We start from the raw sequence: 18,263 nt of genomic DNA, 5'->3' as shown, positions 1-18,263 counted from the left end.
ATCAAGAAAAACAATTATTCAACTAGTCTAATGAAATACCATGCCATTTTCCCCTGATGATGAAAATACCTCCAAGTTCTTCATATTTTTCATCCTCTTCCTCACTTCTTCTTTCATCATCATCATCAATTAGCTCCATCTCCTCTGCAAAAAGAACAATGTATTGACAAAAAGTAAATTAATAAGACTTGTAGATCACAACATTAAAACATCTGTACTGTTGTGTCATTGTGAATGAGTGAATAATTGACTGGATAATAAAAATAAAAAACACAAAGACTGTTATATACCATTTGGGTCAATACTGATCTCATCCAAATTCTTGCCCTTGAAGTCTCCAAGTCTCCCTTGTTCTAATGCCATAAGAACTTTGCTGACTTTTGCAAGTTGGAGGGTCTTTTCAGGAAGGCGATAGAACTCCCTATGAATTCTGATGTCATGTCCCAGGAAGTTTGCTAACTGATCCATGTCTGTGTCCTTCAAGTTTAGAACTGTAGAAAGAGTGGCAGCATGTTTTCGCAGTTTTGTGGATGTCAGTGCATCAGGACTATTTGCATTACAAGACTTTGCAAAGCTGCGGATACAATCTGAGCCTCTGTAATGTGACATTGCTGATGGCCGAGCAAAGAGATAAACATTGTCTTTCAGCACTCCACAAGTCTCCCTGTTCTTCACAAGCAACTCTACTGCATTCAGCATTTTAGGGGTCAGCAGAATAGGAACTGGACGTCCTCTTTTTCCTCTGATCACAATTCTGGAGAAGTGCCTGCAGAGTTTTTTCTCAACTTCGGAGAGGGCCCAATCTATGTCATCATGTGGATCACTGGTGTCCCTGGATAAGAAAGCGGATAGGAGCATACACGATACCTCTCCCTCTCTACGACGGTTAAAGAGCATGATCTGAGTCAAAGCGACCTTTGCAAGATCAGACCAGTATTTTGATGTGGGCTCTGCTGATAACTGCTTGATCAATTCATCCTGCATTTTATTGAGAAATGCATGAAGTTTTTGCACATCTTCTGTAAAAGGCAACACTGTGGGGGCATTCCACTTTGACTCCTCAAGATTTCGTGCTGCTGTTGCTGAGATCAGTTCACACCACCGTTCTTTATGTATTTCTTGGAAGTTACTGAGCTTCTGTGCCAAGCAGTGGTCTTTCGCAATCAAAGCTTGAGCTTTCACGAGTTTGCTGAGCTTCATCAGGCTTATTCCAAGTTTCTTTGCCAGAGAAGGAGTTTTGTATGTGTTGGCTTCACTATCATATCCACATGTATGTCTGACAGCTTGAACCATCTTCATGTAGTTTTGAGGATGTATAAAATCTTCCATTGTCTTCAGAGATGCAACTTTTCTGCCAGTGATCAGTAGTTTTCCTAGTTCTCGCAACTTCTGTCGTAAGCATGCCTCATTCTTTGCAGTTGATCCACCTTTGTTCAACAAATGTTCCCCCAGCTGAATGATGCAGCTATCATTTTTGACAGCAGCTGTGATTTCATCTGCATTCATGAGGCTTAAAGTCTTCCACAGTGCTTTGCTTATGTGTGAAGGTACAGGCTGTGTAAATGAACAGAGAGACTGGACACGGTTTTTTCCCAGGTTTTGGAGTATAATCTTCAGGGCCTAGTTTACAGACCTTCACGTGTCGCCAAAGAACGTTCCTGGTGAATAACCCTTGGCAATATGCACAATGCATAAAATCAGTGCCTTGTGCTTTCTTTGGTGGTCGTTTGCATGGAACCAGTTCACCCTTGCCCGTTTTAATTACAGAAGCATTATGGACGAAGTTCCCTCTGTGACGTAAATTATCCAAATGCATTTTTCTCTGTTTAGAACCCTTTGGAAAACTGCATGCTATAGCCACTTCTTTTTCACTGGAATGGACATACTGCAGATGTCTTGCCATTTTGCTAAAAGGTTTCAAACAAAACAGACAGTAATGTTTCTTGTCATATGCTCTACGACCATCACATTTTCTTCTGACTGCATTGACTACTACTGCCCCTTCTTGTTGCACAAGCTCAGAATTGCTGCAGACTCCATCACTCTCTATTACTGGAGGACTTTTGCTGGGCCATTTATTTAGATCCATAACTTCAAGGTTGCTTCTCTCTGTAACACCCATGACACCTGAAGATGTGCTATGAGGGACAAGATTAGAGGGGATAGCTTCATCTGTGGAAGACAGACGGCTCTGTTTCACTGGTTTTAGGGAGGTACTACTCTCTGAACTACTTTCGTTCCTTTCATCTCTAGAGTTAGGGATGTACTCCTTTCCACTATCTGGAGTAGAATCAAACAGCTCATCTGAATCTTCAGGAACAAACCCTCTCATCTAAAAATCAATATGATAATTTAGTCATTTTTGAAATGCCAAGCCAGTAAGCATCAGAAATTACAAGACAAATTCATAAACCAAATCTATATGACAAGTATTTGTCCCCTGCATGATTTTCTGAATATTTACTTTTTCATGGACTGCTGAAACACAAATGACCACTGAATTGGGATTTCAACATTATATATACAAAGAAGAATTTTACAAGAATAAAAATGTATCATTCTGAAAAGGGCTGTGAATTTGTTTCTATGTTTTGTGCCATACTACCTGATGTACAAATTATGGAAGGTCTAGGATGTCTAGCAAAATAATCACTACATTCTGCAGAATGAACGTCATACCCATGTTCAATCTCAGTGATTCTAGTGTCAAATTAGGGGCATGACTTGGCATCACTGAAAGAGGCTTTGGCAAAAGGGAATTCAGTGGTGTATTTGAGAATTTCAAAGGAGGATATCAGCCCAACCAGTTCAGAAGTAAACCTGATGTTCAGTTTGATCAAACAGCAACAGAACAATTGAAAATATAAAATCAAGCCTACTGCAGTCTAAAGAAAATGAAAATTAGAGATATGGAATGGCCCTTAGTCAATACCCAGACATACATTCCATTGAGATACCATATTAAGACAACTAAAGGTCAAAACTCTTGCCTCTTTCTGTAAAGAGCATATACTCTCTTTTTTTCCACAGAGCAAAAAATTAGGTGAAATAAAAAAAAAAAACTAATAATAATAATAACAACTACATTTGAATATTTTGCATTTTTTTCTCATCCTGTTTGGTGTGTAATGGCCTTAACACATGCTCACAGCACCACACGGCAGTGGCAGTAAGAGTTTGTTAAAGAATGGCTGTTCTGTGTCTATGGCCTGCAGCTGTTTTAACGTTTTGAAGTTCACAATAATGTTACTGTGCGTCTTTAATATACATTATACCGGCACATGCCCATAAATTCATTGAATTTTTAAGCTATGAATTAATATGCTAATGAAATTTATCTGCTTTGGAATGAATATGAAACACTTACTATAACACTTCTAGTCCTTCTTAATCTAGGTACATGCACATCCTCTTCATCAGTGTCTTCTAATGAAGAACTCTTCAACAAAAGAAGAAAAACATACAACATTGTTGAGGGAGTTGGAGAATTAAATCAATGTAAAAAAGAAGTCTGCTCACAATGTAGTTGCACAAATTTAATAACAGGCTGAACATAAAAATAATTCCATAAAGTATTAAATCTATCCACAATTTAACCAAGACTGGGAAGCTGTATTGATACGAGAGCCTATATTACATTGTAGCATTTTAAAGTCTTCTCAAAAATAAAAATTGTATGAAAGTTCATCCATATTCAATTGTGTATACTGTGATTAGAAATTCCTTGTAATTCAAAAGGTCAATTTCAACTGAGCTCATGTCCTGGCCACAATTTCAGAAAGCTTTTAATCTTTAAACAAATGTACCTGCCCAGAACTGCTGTCGTTGCTGTGATCCTTCAGAGGCTCTGACTGACGAGACATAGGGGTGACCCAGGCAGTCTTCTCAGGATTGGAATTTCTCATCTGTATAGTTCAAATTTATTTTAAAGTTCAAATGGACATGACTACAAGAGACTTGAACATGAACAGGTAGAACAGGTAGCAAGGAGTCTTGACTGAGACAGTGGCTGAAGATTCTCTTTGACAAAACAGCAAAACTGTATCCTCTTCTGTCATCTGTAATATATTATATATTTTGGAAATAAAATGTGAGCTAATTATAAGAGATACTTTGCAAACCCCAGGGTACGCTCAAAATCCTATACAGTTTCAGTACTGAGTATATAATTTAGGCTGACAAGTATGAAAATGACCTTAATGTAAGCAAAATCTGTGTTGTGCCCTAAGAAGCACTTGTACAAAATTCAGAGTTGGCGATTTTCATGCCTAACAAACACTTGTGAATGACCGCAAGAGACTTACCTTATCACTTGCTGAGGAACAAGCAGACAGAGCGGGTCGAGACTGCAATGGCTGACAGTTCTCTTGAGCACTGCTCTCTGCAATTGTGTCCTTCCTAGTCCTCTGTAAATATATGATACAATTGTACAAATCACAAGAGTTGGTACACAAGTGAAGAGATGCTATGCAATTGAACAACCCCTTTAAGAATATTATCCTTTAGACAAGAATGAGAACAAGCAAAAGGCTTCAGCTCCAGACTTTAAACAGATTTTCAGAAAGTAGGTGGTCAATCTTGGCCTGTCATGATCACAGAATTTTAGCTGATGAGTATTTGTCATACAAATAATTGTGATTAATGATTTAATTGTTCACTGTATGCAAGCCAAAAGTAGCTGAATTAGCTGATTAAACATCTTGCTTGTTAGCTATGTTTTCTTAGTAGCTAAACGATAAACTACTGTTGTGTACACATACACATACTCACAACTGTCTACAGATTAATAAGTTAAGAACAGAATTATGAGTAGAGTTTTTCCACAAAAGGACAAAATATGAGCAAAAAAACCCACTAATTTTGCCAGCACACATGCTAAAAACAGAACTAGCTACATAGTTAACAAAAACAAACATTACTGACTCTAAGTCATAACTTTGTTTTCATAAGCCTCATAATTTCATGAAGTGCATTTATTTCCTCACCACAATGTACCCAGTTCAAATTCTGCTTGTTGCAGCATAATGACTGTGAAATCTAACAAGTTATATAATTGTAATCATGTCTAATAAATTCAATTAAGTGATTATGTAATAACTGTGACAAGCTTATGTCAATCAGGTACATCAATAGTTCAATTAAATTACAGTGAATACAAAAACTACAAAAAAAAATGAATTCAAGGTCAAACATACTTTGTAAGGACACAACACATTTTGTGACCGTGTGACTGTCACTGCTCAAGATATACTTTTCCCCTTTGATTTTCTATCTCATTCACACTCATTTGACCAAAAAGCTGCATCGTGGGGACTCCGTGAGGTCGTCAAATACTAAGCAACACTTGTGAATGACCGAAAGAGGCTTACCTGATCACTTGCTGAGGAACAAGTAGATAGAACAGGTTCTGACAGGGATGGTGGCTGTCTCTCTTTGGTGTTACTCTTGGAAATTGTGTCCTGCCTAACCTGTTCAAATATGGTACATTGGCAAATTAATTAAGCAATTCAAAGTGGGATTTCCTATATACGTGACACTTCTATTATATTAGACCAAAGATAATGCAGAAGACAACCGTTACAACTTTTCAAAACTCTAACATGCCCTGAGATATGCAAATGTAGTGTTTCCTCACTGCTTACAACCCTCAGTCAAAGTGCTTACACACACAAAGGCCTAAACATTCTTTGTGAGGACGCTTAACACATTTTGTGACCATGTGACTTGTGGGGACACTGTCCTAGCTGAGAGTATTTTCCCAGCATCTATCTCATTCACACTCATTTGACCAAAACCTGCATCATGGGGACCTCGTGAGGTCATCAAATACAACAAACATAACAGACAAGATATAATGTTTTGGAACTTCAAACCTTGATCAAAATATACTTTTCCACTTTAATTTTCTAATTCTATATATTGCAAAACTACAAAATTCAAAGTTGGCTATTTTCAGATCTAAGGAACACTTGTGAATGACCGAAAGAGGCTTACCTGATCACTTGCTGAGGAACAAGTAGATAGAACAGGTTCTGTCAGGGATGGTGGCAGTCTCTCTTTGGTGTTACTCTTGGAAACTGTGTCCTCCCTAACCTGTTCAAATATGGTACATTGGCAAATTAACTAACAATTCAAAGAGGGATTTCCTATACACATAACACTTCTATTATATTAGACCAAAGATAAAGCAGAAGACATCCGTTACAACAGTAAAAAAAGTGATTAAGCGAAACTTCTCACAACTCTAACATGCCCTGAGATATGTAAATGTAGTGTTTCTTCACTGCTTACAACCCTCAGTCAAAGTGCTTCAAGGTCTACACATCAATGTCTAAACATTCTTTGTGAGGACCCTTAACACATTTTGTGACCATGTGACTTGTGGGGATACCGTTCTAACTGGGAGCAGAATCTATATTATTCACACTCATTTGACCAAAACCTGCATCGTGGGGACTCCGTGAGGTCATAAAATACAACAAACATAACAGACAAGATATAATGTTTTGGAACTTCAAACCTTGATCAAAATATACTTTTCCACTTTAATTTTCTAATTCTATATATTGTAAAGCTACAAAATCCAAAGTTGGCTATTTTCAGATCCAAGGAACACTTGTGAATGACTGAAAGAGGCTTACCTGATCACTTGCTGAGGAACAAGTAGATAGAACAGGTTCTGTCAGGGATGGTGGCAGTCTCTCTTTGGTGTTACTCTTGGAAACTGTGTCCTGCCTAACCTGTTCAAATATGGTACATTGGCAAATTAACTAACAATTCAAAGAGGGATTTCCTATACACATAACACTTTTTTTCATATTGGAAGAAACAAAGCAGAAGACATGTTACAACTTTTCAAAACTCTAACATGCCCTGAGATATGCAAATGTAGTGTTTCCTCACTGCTTACAACCCTCAGTCAAAGTGCCTACACACACAAAGGCCTAAACATTCTTTGTGAGGACACTTAACACATTTTGTGACCATGTGACTTGTGGGGACACTGTCCTAGCTGAGAGTATTTTCCCAGCATCTATCTCATTCACACTCATTTGACCAAAACCTGCATCGTGGGGACTCCGTGAGGTCATCAAATACAACAAACATAACAGACAAGATATAATGTTTTGGAACTTCAAACCTTGATCAAAATATACTTTTCCACTTTAATTTTCTAATTCTATATATTGCAAAACTACAAAATTCAAAGTTGGCTATTTTCAGATCTAAGGAACACTTGTGAATGACCGAAAGAGGCTTACCTGATCACTTGCTGAGGAACAAGTAGATAGAACAGGTTCTGACAGGGATGGTGGCTGTCTCTCTTTGGTGTTACTCTTGGAAATTGTTTCCTCCCTAACCTGTTCAAATATGGTACATTGACAAATTAACTAACAATTCAAAGAGGGATTTCCTATACACATAACACTTCTTTCATATTGGAAGAAACAAAGCAGAAGACATGTTACAACTTTTCAAAACTCTAACATGCCCTGAGATATGCAAATGTAGTGTTTCCTCACTGCTTACAACCCTCAGTCAAAGTGCCTACACACACAAAGGCCTAAACATTCTTTGTGAGGACACTTAACACATTTTGTGACCATGTGACTTGTGGGGACACTGTCCTAGCTGAGAGTATTTTCCCAGCATCTATCTCATTCACACTCATTTGACCAAAACCTGCATCATGGGGACCTCGTGAGGTCATCAAATACAACAAACATAACAGACAAGATATAATGTTTTGGAACTTCAAACCTTGATCAAAATATACTTTTCCACTTTAATTTTCTAATTCTATATATTGTAAAGCTACAAAATCCAAAGTTGGCTATTTTCAGATCTAAGGAACACTTGTGAATGACTGAAAGAGGCTTACCTGATCACTTGCTGAGGAACAAGTAGATAGAACAGGTTCTGTCAGGGATGGTGGCAGTCTCTCTTTGGTGTTACTCTTGGAAACTGTGTCCTCCCTAACCTGTTCAAATATGGTACATTGGCAAATTAACTAACAATTCAAAGAGGGATTTCCTATACACATAACACTTCTATTATATTAGACCAAAGATAAAGCAGAAGACATCCGTTACAACAGTAAAAAAAGTGATTAAGCGAAACTTCTCACAACTCTAACATGCCCTGAGATATGTAAATGTAGTGTTTCTTCACTGCTTACAACCCTCAGTCAAAGTGCTTCAAGGTCTACACATCAATGTCTAAACATTCTTTGTGAGGACCCTTAACACATTTTGTGACCATGTGACTTGTGGGGATACCGTTCTAACTGGGAGCAGAATCTATATTATTCACACTCATTTGACCAAAACCTGCATCGTGGGGACTCCGTGAGGTCATAAAATACAACAAACATAACAGACAAGATATAATGTTTTGGAACTTCAAACCTTGATCAAAATATACTTTTCCACTTTAATTTTCTAATTCTATATATTGTAAAGCTACAAAATCCAAAGTTGGCTATTTTCAGATCTAAGGAACACTTGTGAATGACTGAAAGAGGCTTACCTGATCACTTGCTGAGGAACAAGTAGATAGAACAGGTTCTGTCAGGGATGGTGGCAGTCTCTCTTTGGTGTTACTCTTGGAAACTGTGTCCTGCCCTAACCTGTTCAAATATGGTACATTGGCAAATTAACTAACAATTCAAAGAGGGATTTCCTATACACATAACACTTTTTTTCATATTGGAAGAAACAAAGCAGAAGACATGTTACAACTTTTCAAAACTCTAACATGCCCTGAGATATGCAAATGTAGTGTTTCCTCACTGCTTACAACCCTCAGTCAAAGTGCTTACACACACAAAGGCCTAAACATTCTTTGTGAGGACGCTTAACACATTTTGTGACCATGTGACTTGTGGGGACACTGTCCTAGCTGAGAGTATTTTCCCAGCATCTATCTCATTCACACTCATTTGACCAAAACCTGCATCGTGGGGACTTCGTGAGGTCATCAAATACAACAAACATAACAGACAAGATATAATGTTTTGGAACTTCAAACCTTGATCAAAATATACTTTTCCACTTTAATTCTCTAATTCTATATATTGCAAAACTACAAAATTCAAAGTTGGCTATTTTCAGATCTAAGGAACACTTGTGAATGACCGAAAGAGGCTTACCTGATCACTTGCTGAGGAACAAGTAGATAGAACAGGTTCTGTCAGGGATGGTGGCAGTCTCTCTTTGGTGTTACTCTTGGAAACTGTGTCCTCCCTAACCTGTTCAAATATGGTACATTGGCAAATTAACTAACAATTCAAAGAGGGATTTCCTATACACATAACACTTCTATTATATTAGACCAAAGATAAAGCAGAAGACATCCGTTACAACAGTAAAAAAAGTGATTAAGCGAAACTTCTCACAACTCTAACATGCCCTGAGATATGTAAATGTAGTGTTTCTTCACTGCTTACAACCCTCAGTCAAAGTGCTTCAAGGTCTACACATCAATGTCTAAACATTCTTTGTGAGGACCCTTAACACATTTTGTGACCATGTGACTTGTGGGGATACCGTTCTAACTGGGAGCAGAATCTATATTATTCACACTCATTTGACCAAAACCTGCATCGTGGGGACTCCGTGAGGTCATAAAATACAACAAACATAACAGACAAGATATAATGTTTTGGAACTTCAAACCTTGATCAAAATATACTTTTCCACTTTAATTTTCTAATTCTATATATTGTAAAGCTACAAAATCCAAAGTTGGCTATTTTCAGATCCAAGGAACACTTGTGAATGACTGAAAGAGGCTTACCTGATCACTTGCTGAGGAACAAGTAGATAGAACAGGTTCTGTCAGGGATGGTGGCAGTCTCTCTTTGGTGTTACTCTTGGAAACTGTGTCCTGCCTAACCTGTTCAAATATGGTACATTGGCAAATTAACTAACAATTCAAAGAGGGATTTCCTATACACATAACACTTTTTTTCATATTGGAAGAAACAAAGCAGAAGACATGTTACAACTTTTCAAAACTCTAACATGCCCTGAGATATGCAAATGTAGTGTTTCCTCACTGCTTACAACCCTCAGTCAAAGTGCCTACACACACAAAGGCCTAAACATTCTTTGTGAGGACACTTAACACATTTTGTGACCATGTGACTTGTGGGGACACTGTCCTAGCTGAGAGTATTTTCCCAGCATCTATCTCATTCACACTCATTTGACCAAAACCTGCATCGTGGGGACTCCGTGAGGTCATAAAATACAACAAACATAACAGACAAGATATAATGTTTTGGAACTTCAAACCTTGCTCAAAACATACTTTTCAACTTTAATTCTCTAATTCTATATATTGTAAAGCTACAAAATCCAAAGTTGGCTATTTTCAGATCTAAGGAACACTTGTTAATGACCGAAAGAGGCTTACCTGATCACTTGCTGAGGAACAAGTAGATAGAACAGGTTCTGACAGGGATGGTGGCAGTCTCTCTTTGGTGTTACTCTTGGAAACTGTGTCCTCCCTAACCTGTTCAAATATGGTACATTGGCAAATTAACTAACAATTCAAAGAGGAATTTCCTATACACATAACACTTCTATTATATTAGACCAAAGATAAAGCAGAAGACATCCGTTACAACAGTAAAAAAAGTGATTAAGCGAAACTTCTCACAACTCTAACATGCCCTGAGATATGTAAATGTAGTGTTTCTTCACTGCTTACAACCCTCAGTCAAAGTGCTTCAAGGTCTACACATCAATGTCTAAACATTCTTTGTGAGGACCCTTAACACATTTTGTGACCATGTGACTTGTGGGGATACCGTTCTAACTGGGAGCAGAATCTATATTATTCACACTCATTTGACCAAAATCTGCATTGAGGTCATCAAACACAGCAAACATAACAGACAAGATATAATGTTTGGAAATTCAACCTTGCTCATGTTCCACTTTGATTTTCTCATACCTTAGAAACACTTGTAAATGACTGCAAGAAACTGACCTGATCACTTGCTGAGGAACATAGAACAGATAGAACAGGTTCCGACAGGGATGGTGGCTGACTCTCTTTGGCGTTACTCTTGGAAACTGTGTCGTCCCTAACCTGTAAAAAATACAGTACATTAGCCAAATTAATTACAAACTTAATTTAAGTATCCATAGCACCCATGTTATTTTATTTCAAACATGAAGTAGATCACATCTGTTAGAAAAAGGGAAAAATGATTTAGCCAACCTTCTCATTCAGGAACATTTGATCAAAATCTTATGGTTTTTACTTGACAACAGAAATCAAGCAAATGTATACATAATATCCATTAAACAATACTTACATATTATAGCGCCCTTTTCTAGCATAAAATTATAGTTTATAATAAGGGTGCGGGAAAAAAACGATTCTTAGATGCATCGCGATGCAGAAGTGGACGATTCTGAATCGATTCATAAATGTCAAAAATCGATTTTCTAAATATTTTATTTATAACGTAATGTTGATGGAACCCAAAGGGCTGAACTTGGAAGTGGGTAAGTGCAGCGCCTGGACAGTCTGTGGCGGCACATAACAAAAACACACATGGATGAGTGAGAAATCCGACCGGCAGCGTCTGCATTAAAAGCCAGGTTAGATCAGGAGTCACAACCCAAATGTTAAGAAGAGCCATTTTGTCCTTTCAACAAAAAGCAAACCACCTTGGGAGCCACAACATTTAATGTTCAGTATGTGATAATGTCCTAGTTTAGGCTAAACAATATAAACGAAAACGCGGACTTACTCTACTCTGCTTTAAGCTTCAGCTTTTCGCCGCTTTTCTTCCAACTCCACCAGAAAACTTTTCCTCAAAAGTTTAGTTTCTTGTAAAATGTCTCTCAGCTTTCGGCTGTTTTACGAGGCTGAAGTCGCTTTTCACTCACCGGCTTCTTGCTGAACTTTCCCGTTCCAACTTAAACCCCAAACATGAGACCAAAACCGAAGTTATAAAACACTGAATTAAATGGGTAGGACGGCTGTAACGCGCTGCGTGGTCATCCATTACCACTAGATCTTATTACACCGTAACAGCGCATTTTATCGTAGGTGAGTGGCAGCAGCGTCTCCAAACAAGAGCAGTTAATCAGAGCCTTCTAGTTCACTTGCCACATCACTTCCATTTGTTTTATTAACAGAAGATATTAAGTAAATTCATTATGGATCATTACAAATAATTTGCTTTAAAACTACCAAGTCCTCAGACAGTAAGAAAATAGAAATCACATGTAGAAAAAAAAGATGCACCGATAATCGTTTTATAATTGCATCGCAGCCCTCTGAATCGTAATCAAATCGAATTGTGAGGTTCCCAGAGATTCCTAAAAAAAAAAAAAACTTATATACCTTCTTTCGCCATGGCCAGTCATTTCCTCCATAATCATAGGTGATTTCATCTCCCTGTTTTATGTCTTCTATGGCAAACAGGCAGAGATGTGGCCTTCCATCTACTTCAATCATCTTCATTCTGCAATTTGGGTGCTTGTGGTCATCGTTAACCAACCTCCCAAATGATCCATCTTCTTTGGCAGAATCAATACTTTACAAAAGAGACAGAAAGAGGAAAAAGATAACTGAAGGGATAACAAGTATATGTCTGTTCCTGTCTGACATACAGGAAGTGAGATCACAGTTTTGTGAGAGTTCAGCAACATATAAACAAAGTCATATTCCAAAAAGACCATTAAGTAATTATTGACCACTCAGACTACATGTGTGAATATCGATTACAGGGAACCTATTATGCTTATTTTCAATGTTCATAATTTTATTTTTGTGGTCTGCTCGAATATTTTTACAGCTTTAAATGTTCCAAAAACACATTTTTCTCATACTGTACATCTCTGTTTGCCCTCTGCCTGAAACGCTCTGTTTGAGCTCCTGTGTCTTTAAGCCCTGCCTCCCAATGAGCCCAGTGAGCTCTGATTGGTCAGCTCGCTCACTATATTGAACAACCACCAGAGTGGTTGAAAGCCTTCAGTAGCCGCTGTGCGCTGTGTGAGGGCATGCTGAGCTCACCGGTAGGCGGGCAGTAAGGACTGTGTTATGAGATTGTAACAAAGGAAAAGGCCTGGAATTCCAATGATGCATTTCAGGCAGCTGAGAAAAGTGGGTTCTGTGGGAGAGAGTTTCTCCCTCTGGAGTGAACTGTGAGCTTTGTAACCTTGCAGAACGCTTACATGCACAAAAAGCTACATAATAAACTAAAGAAAAAAGAAAAAACAGAACAGAATAATACACCCCCTTTTAAGTCAAATTTCAGGAAAAACCTTTCTATTTCATTCCATCAGGACAGATCCTTTCACTTGTACAATGTGAACTTAGTTTTAACTATTCATAAATATAGTCACTTACCACCACATTTTCCCCTTCCATTTGAAGTCAAACATGAACACAGTACAAAGACGGTGGTAGATTTTTCTTCTTCGTTGAGCTTCACTAAAATCAATCCTATCCCCCCTGTACTCAACCACAAAATCACTCTTGGAAAATTGAGCTAAGGAGAAGACACCACGTCCTGCAAAAAAATGATAAAGAATCACATTACCAAATTGCTACAACAACTAAATAGCGCTATTAATCTGAGTGATTAAATACTGAAACAGTGAGTAATACAATTACAACCCCATTTCCAAAAAAGTTGGAATGCAGTGCAAAATGTAAATAAAAACAAAATGCAACGATGTGCAAACCATTTAAACCCTATATTGCTTTGAAAATAGTACGAATATAACAAATCAAATATTGAAATTTTATAGATTTTTTAAAAATATATGACCATATCAAATTTGATGCCAACAACACTTTCCAAGAAAACTGAAATGGACTGAGGGGAAGTGGAAAAGTGTCCTGTAGTCTGACAAGTCAACATTTGAAATTGTTTTTTGGAAATCAAGAAGACCTGGCTTATTGTCAATGCACAGTTCAAAAGCAAGTATTCATGATGGTAAAGGGGGCATTAGTGCACATGGTTTGATGTGCACATCTGTGAAGGCACCATTAATGCTGAACGATACGTTTTGGCAACATATGCTGCCATTCAGACGGCGTCTTTTTCAGGGAAGGCCTTGATTATTTCAGCTGGACAGTGCCAAACCACATTCTGCATGTATTACAACAGCATGGCTCCATATGAAAAGAGTCTGGGTGCTAAATTGGCCTGCCTGCAGTCCAGATCTGTCACCACTGAGAACATTTGCCACATTATGAAATGAAAAAATATGACAAAGGAGACCCTGAACTGATGAGCAGCTGAAATCCTGTATCAAACAAGAACAGGAAAACATTTCACTTTCAAAACTACAGCAGCGTCTCCTCAGTTCCCAAATGCTTACAGAGTGTTGTTAAAGAAGAGGTAATGAAGCACAGTGGTAAACAGACCCCCGTCCCAACTTTTTTGGAACGTGTTGTTAGCATCAAATTCAAAATGCGCATATATTTTTCAAAAAACAAAATTTCTTAGTTTCAACATTTGATTTGTTGTCTTTGTACTATTTTCAATGAAATACAGGATTTAAATGATTTGCACATCATTGCATTTTGTTTTTATTTACATTTTGCACAGCGTCCCAATTTTTTTGTAAATGGGGTTATAGTTAACACAGAGTATCCCAGATGTATCTAAATGAGTAATGTTAATTTTGCAATTCAGTCACATTTAACAGAATTGTTTCTTAACAAATATACATGAAAAGGCTTCAATGTATAGACAAAATATAAACTGTTACTTTTATTATTGTCACTCATTAGTGGGATAGTATTAGAAATGTTAAATTAGGATTGGCTTAAACACTAAGTTTGGTAGTTTGGTATGGAGCCATCCAGCCATATTCTCCTCTGACATTATTACCTTCATACCTCTGGAAATAAAAAAAAAAACTTGTCATTTCTAGATAATCCTGCTATTTAAACTAGTCATTATAACTTAGGTTTTTCAGAAGTGCTTATTTATGGGGTGTTATCCTACTTTCTTTCAAATGGGAACAACTGAATTAAAGTCACTGTGCTTCAATTACATTTTTCTTTCCTTTATAATTTTTAATGTTTAATTAGCAAAAAAAAAACAATTGCCCAGGTTTTTCTCTGGCTTCCATGCTCTGATAGATGCATATGTTTTTTCATGCAGCATTTACAAAATGTAACTGCCTTTTGTTCATATTGGCTGTTAATTGAAGAGAACAATGAAGAAACACTTATTTTAGAACAATGATATATCATACAGATACAGCATGTCCAGGTACTTATTAAACCTACCTTTCAAGGGATTGATGTACTTCACCTCTAGCTTTGACGTCTTGTCAGTCTTTGTGATCACATGATGCATGGCGTCTTGCAGTGGGCTGATTCTTCGTGGCATTTTTAACTCTTCAAGGAACTGTCCATATATTGACTGGATGAAATAGAATGATAATAAAGATTTTAAACAAAACACAAAAACACACACAAAAAGCAACATATGCTCTTCCAAAAACAGAACTGTCCATCACTGCCACATCCACAGTTTTCATCCAAAACATTTAAAAAGAGCACAACCAGGCTTTGGAGTGTTTTCTTCAGGGTCAGGATAAGTACTTTTGAAATGACTTTTACTGTTCAGATTGACATAGAGGTTTACCATTAGCTATTTACAAATATTTCACTTTTTCATACTGCTCTTAAAGGGAACCCTGACTTTTAAGACATAGAGGCCCCAGTACGAGGGACACGTTCAATACTATTGAATTACATTAAATGAACCAAGCAAAACACTTTATTATTAAAAATAGATAAAACTTCTCTACTAGTATTTCCACATCAAATGGTTGCTCTCTCTCTTGTTCACTAAACGAGGAACGGGAAGCTAATATTCTCATTTAACTCTATATCGTTCAGCCTTTCCCATTTTAGCTAAAATGTGACATTACTCAAGAGACAAACTTTTTGATTGTCTTATTTACCACAGGACTGATTTCAGTGCAATCACATGATATCACAGTGTGACAAGGTGGCCTAGTAACAGAGGAACTTTGCCTATTTGTCATTCTTTTTATGATAAACAAAACATTTCCTTGTGGCTTATATATCATAATTTAACAGTATTGGATATGTACACTGTTACAAGAAGTGTGAACAGTCAGGGTTCCCTTTAATAAACTTTCCTACTCTTCACTTCTCTATGAAAAAGAAAATTGTAGGTTTAAGGACTGAGGTTTAAGTTTTATTAAAGCCAATCAAAAGTACTGCAACATGCAGAATTTAATTGCTCTTGTTCTTTCAGCTCTAGAAAAATGGTTGGAGATTCTGATGTACAGAAAGGTAATGATTTTAAACAAAAACAGCTAAGATTTCAGCCCTGGAGTGCAGGAAAAACTAGTGTTTTCACACAATTACTAGCTGATTTAAAACATAACGGTAGGGCTCTCCAGTTAAACATTTCATCATGTTGTTCTTTAGTTTGATCTGCTGCATAAAGTGGTCAGAGAGCTGCAGGTCTGTAGAAACAGCTCTGTAACCAAAATCATCCCCTCCCCTCCCCCACTGCACCCCACGGCTGCGCTGCTCTGCTCTCTCTCTCCCTCCCCCCTCATCTGGGTTACTGTCTCAGCTCTGACTCACCTAAACTCAAACAAATTAAATAAGCTACCTTTACCTCGATGACACTGTTTTACTACAGCAGTATCTTACTGTATTACACCGTTTCTGAGAGACACCGTTTCAGTAAAACAGACTTCACAGGGAGAGTAAACAGAACGCAAAACGCGTTCGTCGGGTTTAAGTGTTTAACAAGGCTTTCAGAAGTACAGCTGTGCAGCTAAAAATATGTTTCACGGCTAAAAATGCTGTTTAATAGTCGCCAGACTCACCGATGTGGCTGAGCTTTCACTAACAGTTTTGAGGCTGAGCTGCTAGAGCTTGCTTTTCTGCACTGCCTGGGGTCTGCAAGCTAACCTAATTAGCAGCATTCATTTGGAATAAAAACGCCTAAGAACCATATTTCATGTCCTTTCACAAGTCTTAAGGATAACCAAACGCTCTTTAAACACATAAGGAAAACCACAAACCAGTATAAATAGGGAATAGTAAACGCTTTGCTTACCTTTCTCTCCGTTTGGACAAAGCAGAGAAAATGGCCAATTAGCCACACAGCCGTGCCAGAGAGGAAGTGAGGCAGGAAGGGAAATGTAGTTCTCGGCGACTTCCTGTAGTAGTGTTTACGGACCATGAGAGAAGCTTCAAAAAACTACATCCACCATTTTAAGACAGCTACGTTTGCTGATTTCACTCTTCGCAAACACATTATAAAAACGCAAAAATGCTTTAATATACTCTGAAAAACTGTAGAACTATGATTGTAACTCACATTTTAGGAATTATTAGCTTTATCGCTGCACAAAAGTAAGTAGTTGTATTGACCTACTGAATGCACAGCATGTTAGACCATGAAACATGATTGAGTTAACAATTTTGTTAGACTTAATAATTACTCTACATAGATTTTATGATGTAATATACATTTGGGATGTACTATGAATGTTTATTAGACCAAAAAACTGTGGACATTTTCGGAAATTCATATTACCTTCAGAGTTGAATATGTTCGCTTTTAGAGCTAAGTCTGTTTACCTTACTAGTGCGCATGCGCAGCGTTCCCCTCAGGACGGATTTGCATAAATTAGACTTGCAGAGTGTGTTAAGCGGGCGGGCGTGGTCCCACCCCCTGCAAAACCAGCTCCAGACTACAGAGGCCGCTGTGGAGCACAGCTTCACACACACACTTCAGGTCCAAACCTTCATCGTGGGCCTAAGCTAAATCGAGCGGGAGGCACCTAGTCACACCCTCCGCTATACGTTTTAAGGGGTCTCCCTCATGGGGACCATGGTTTTTGTCCCCACAACGTTTTGCGTCCCCATTTGGTTGGTGTGTAAACAGGGTGGTGTCCCCATGAAGAGATCAAAACGAGAACACACACACACACACACACACACACACACAGCAATGAGCTTCCTGTGAGCCACAATGTAAGTTCATCACTAACAGTATTTTTTCACTCTTAATTTTAGTCGTTGTGAGGGCTTTTCTCATTTTTACTGATGAAAACAGCAGATGCCATTTTAATGCACTGACACAACCTGTTTGATGTGTGTTTGTTATGAAACAAACAAGTGCTCAAGTGAGAGTGAATTTATTTGTTAATGTGACTCCAAAGACACAGACGCTGGGTATTAGTCCATCCTGGTAAATAAGTTTAACACCAATTCTC

The 18,263-nt window shown here is 37.8% G+C and overlaps 1 protein-coding gene across 1 annotated transcript in view; it reads right to left on the bottom strand.

The window, feature by feature from the left end:
- Positions 1-17,977, bottom strand: part of LOC118810848 — a 25,951-nt gene extending 7,974 nt beyond the window's left edge. Inside the window, exons 1-15 of the mRNA XM_036574947.1 lie at positions 17,099-17,977; positions 15,277-15,412; positions 13,378-13,540; positions 12,370-12,562; positions 10,999-11,100; positions 10,420-10,518; positions 7,263-7,361; positions 6,642-6,740; positions 5,995-6,093; positions 5,370-5,468; positions 4,305-4,406; positions 3,807-3,905; positions 3,368-3,439; positions 1,982-2,332; positions 291-1,554 (exon numbers count right to left, since the gene is read on the bottom strand). Coding sequence (XP_036430840.1) covers positions 291-1,554; positions 1,982-2,332; positions 3,368-3,439; positions 3,807-3,905; positions 4,305-4,406; positions 5,370-5,468; positions 5,995-6,093; positions 6,642-6,740; positions 7,263-7,361; positions 10,420-10,518; positions 10,999-11,100; positions 12,370-12,562; positions 13,378-13,540; positions 15,277-15,412; positions 17,099-17,224 — 3,103 coding nt within the window. The 5' untranslated portion in view covers positions 17,225-17,977. The remainder of the gene's footprint in view (positions 1-290; positions 1,555-1,981; positions 2,333-3,367; positions 3,440-3,806; positions 3,906-4,304; positions 4,407-5,369; positions 5,469-5,994; positions 6,094-6,641; positions 6,741-7,262; positions 7,362-10,419; positions 10,519-10,998; positions 11,101-12,369; positions 12,563-13,377; positions 13,541-15,276; positions 15,413-17,098) is intronic.
- Between the last annotated feature and the right edge of the window lie 286 nt (positions 17,978-18,263).

Source organism: Colossoma macropomum, unplaced genomic scaffold (genome assembly GCF_904425465.1).
Source record: "Colossoma macropomum unplaced genomic scaffold, Colossoma_macropomum, whole genome shotgun sequence".
In the NCBI taxonomy this organism is placed as follows: domain Eukaryota; kingdom Metazoa; phylum Chordata; class Actinopteri; order Characiformes; family Serrasalmidae; genus Colossoma; species Colossoma macropomum.
This window is presented reverse-complemented; position numbering and strand designations above follow the sequence as displayed.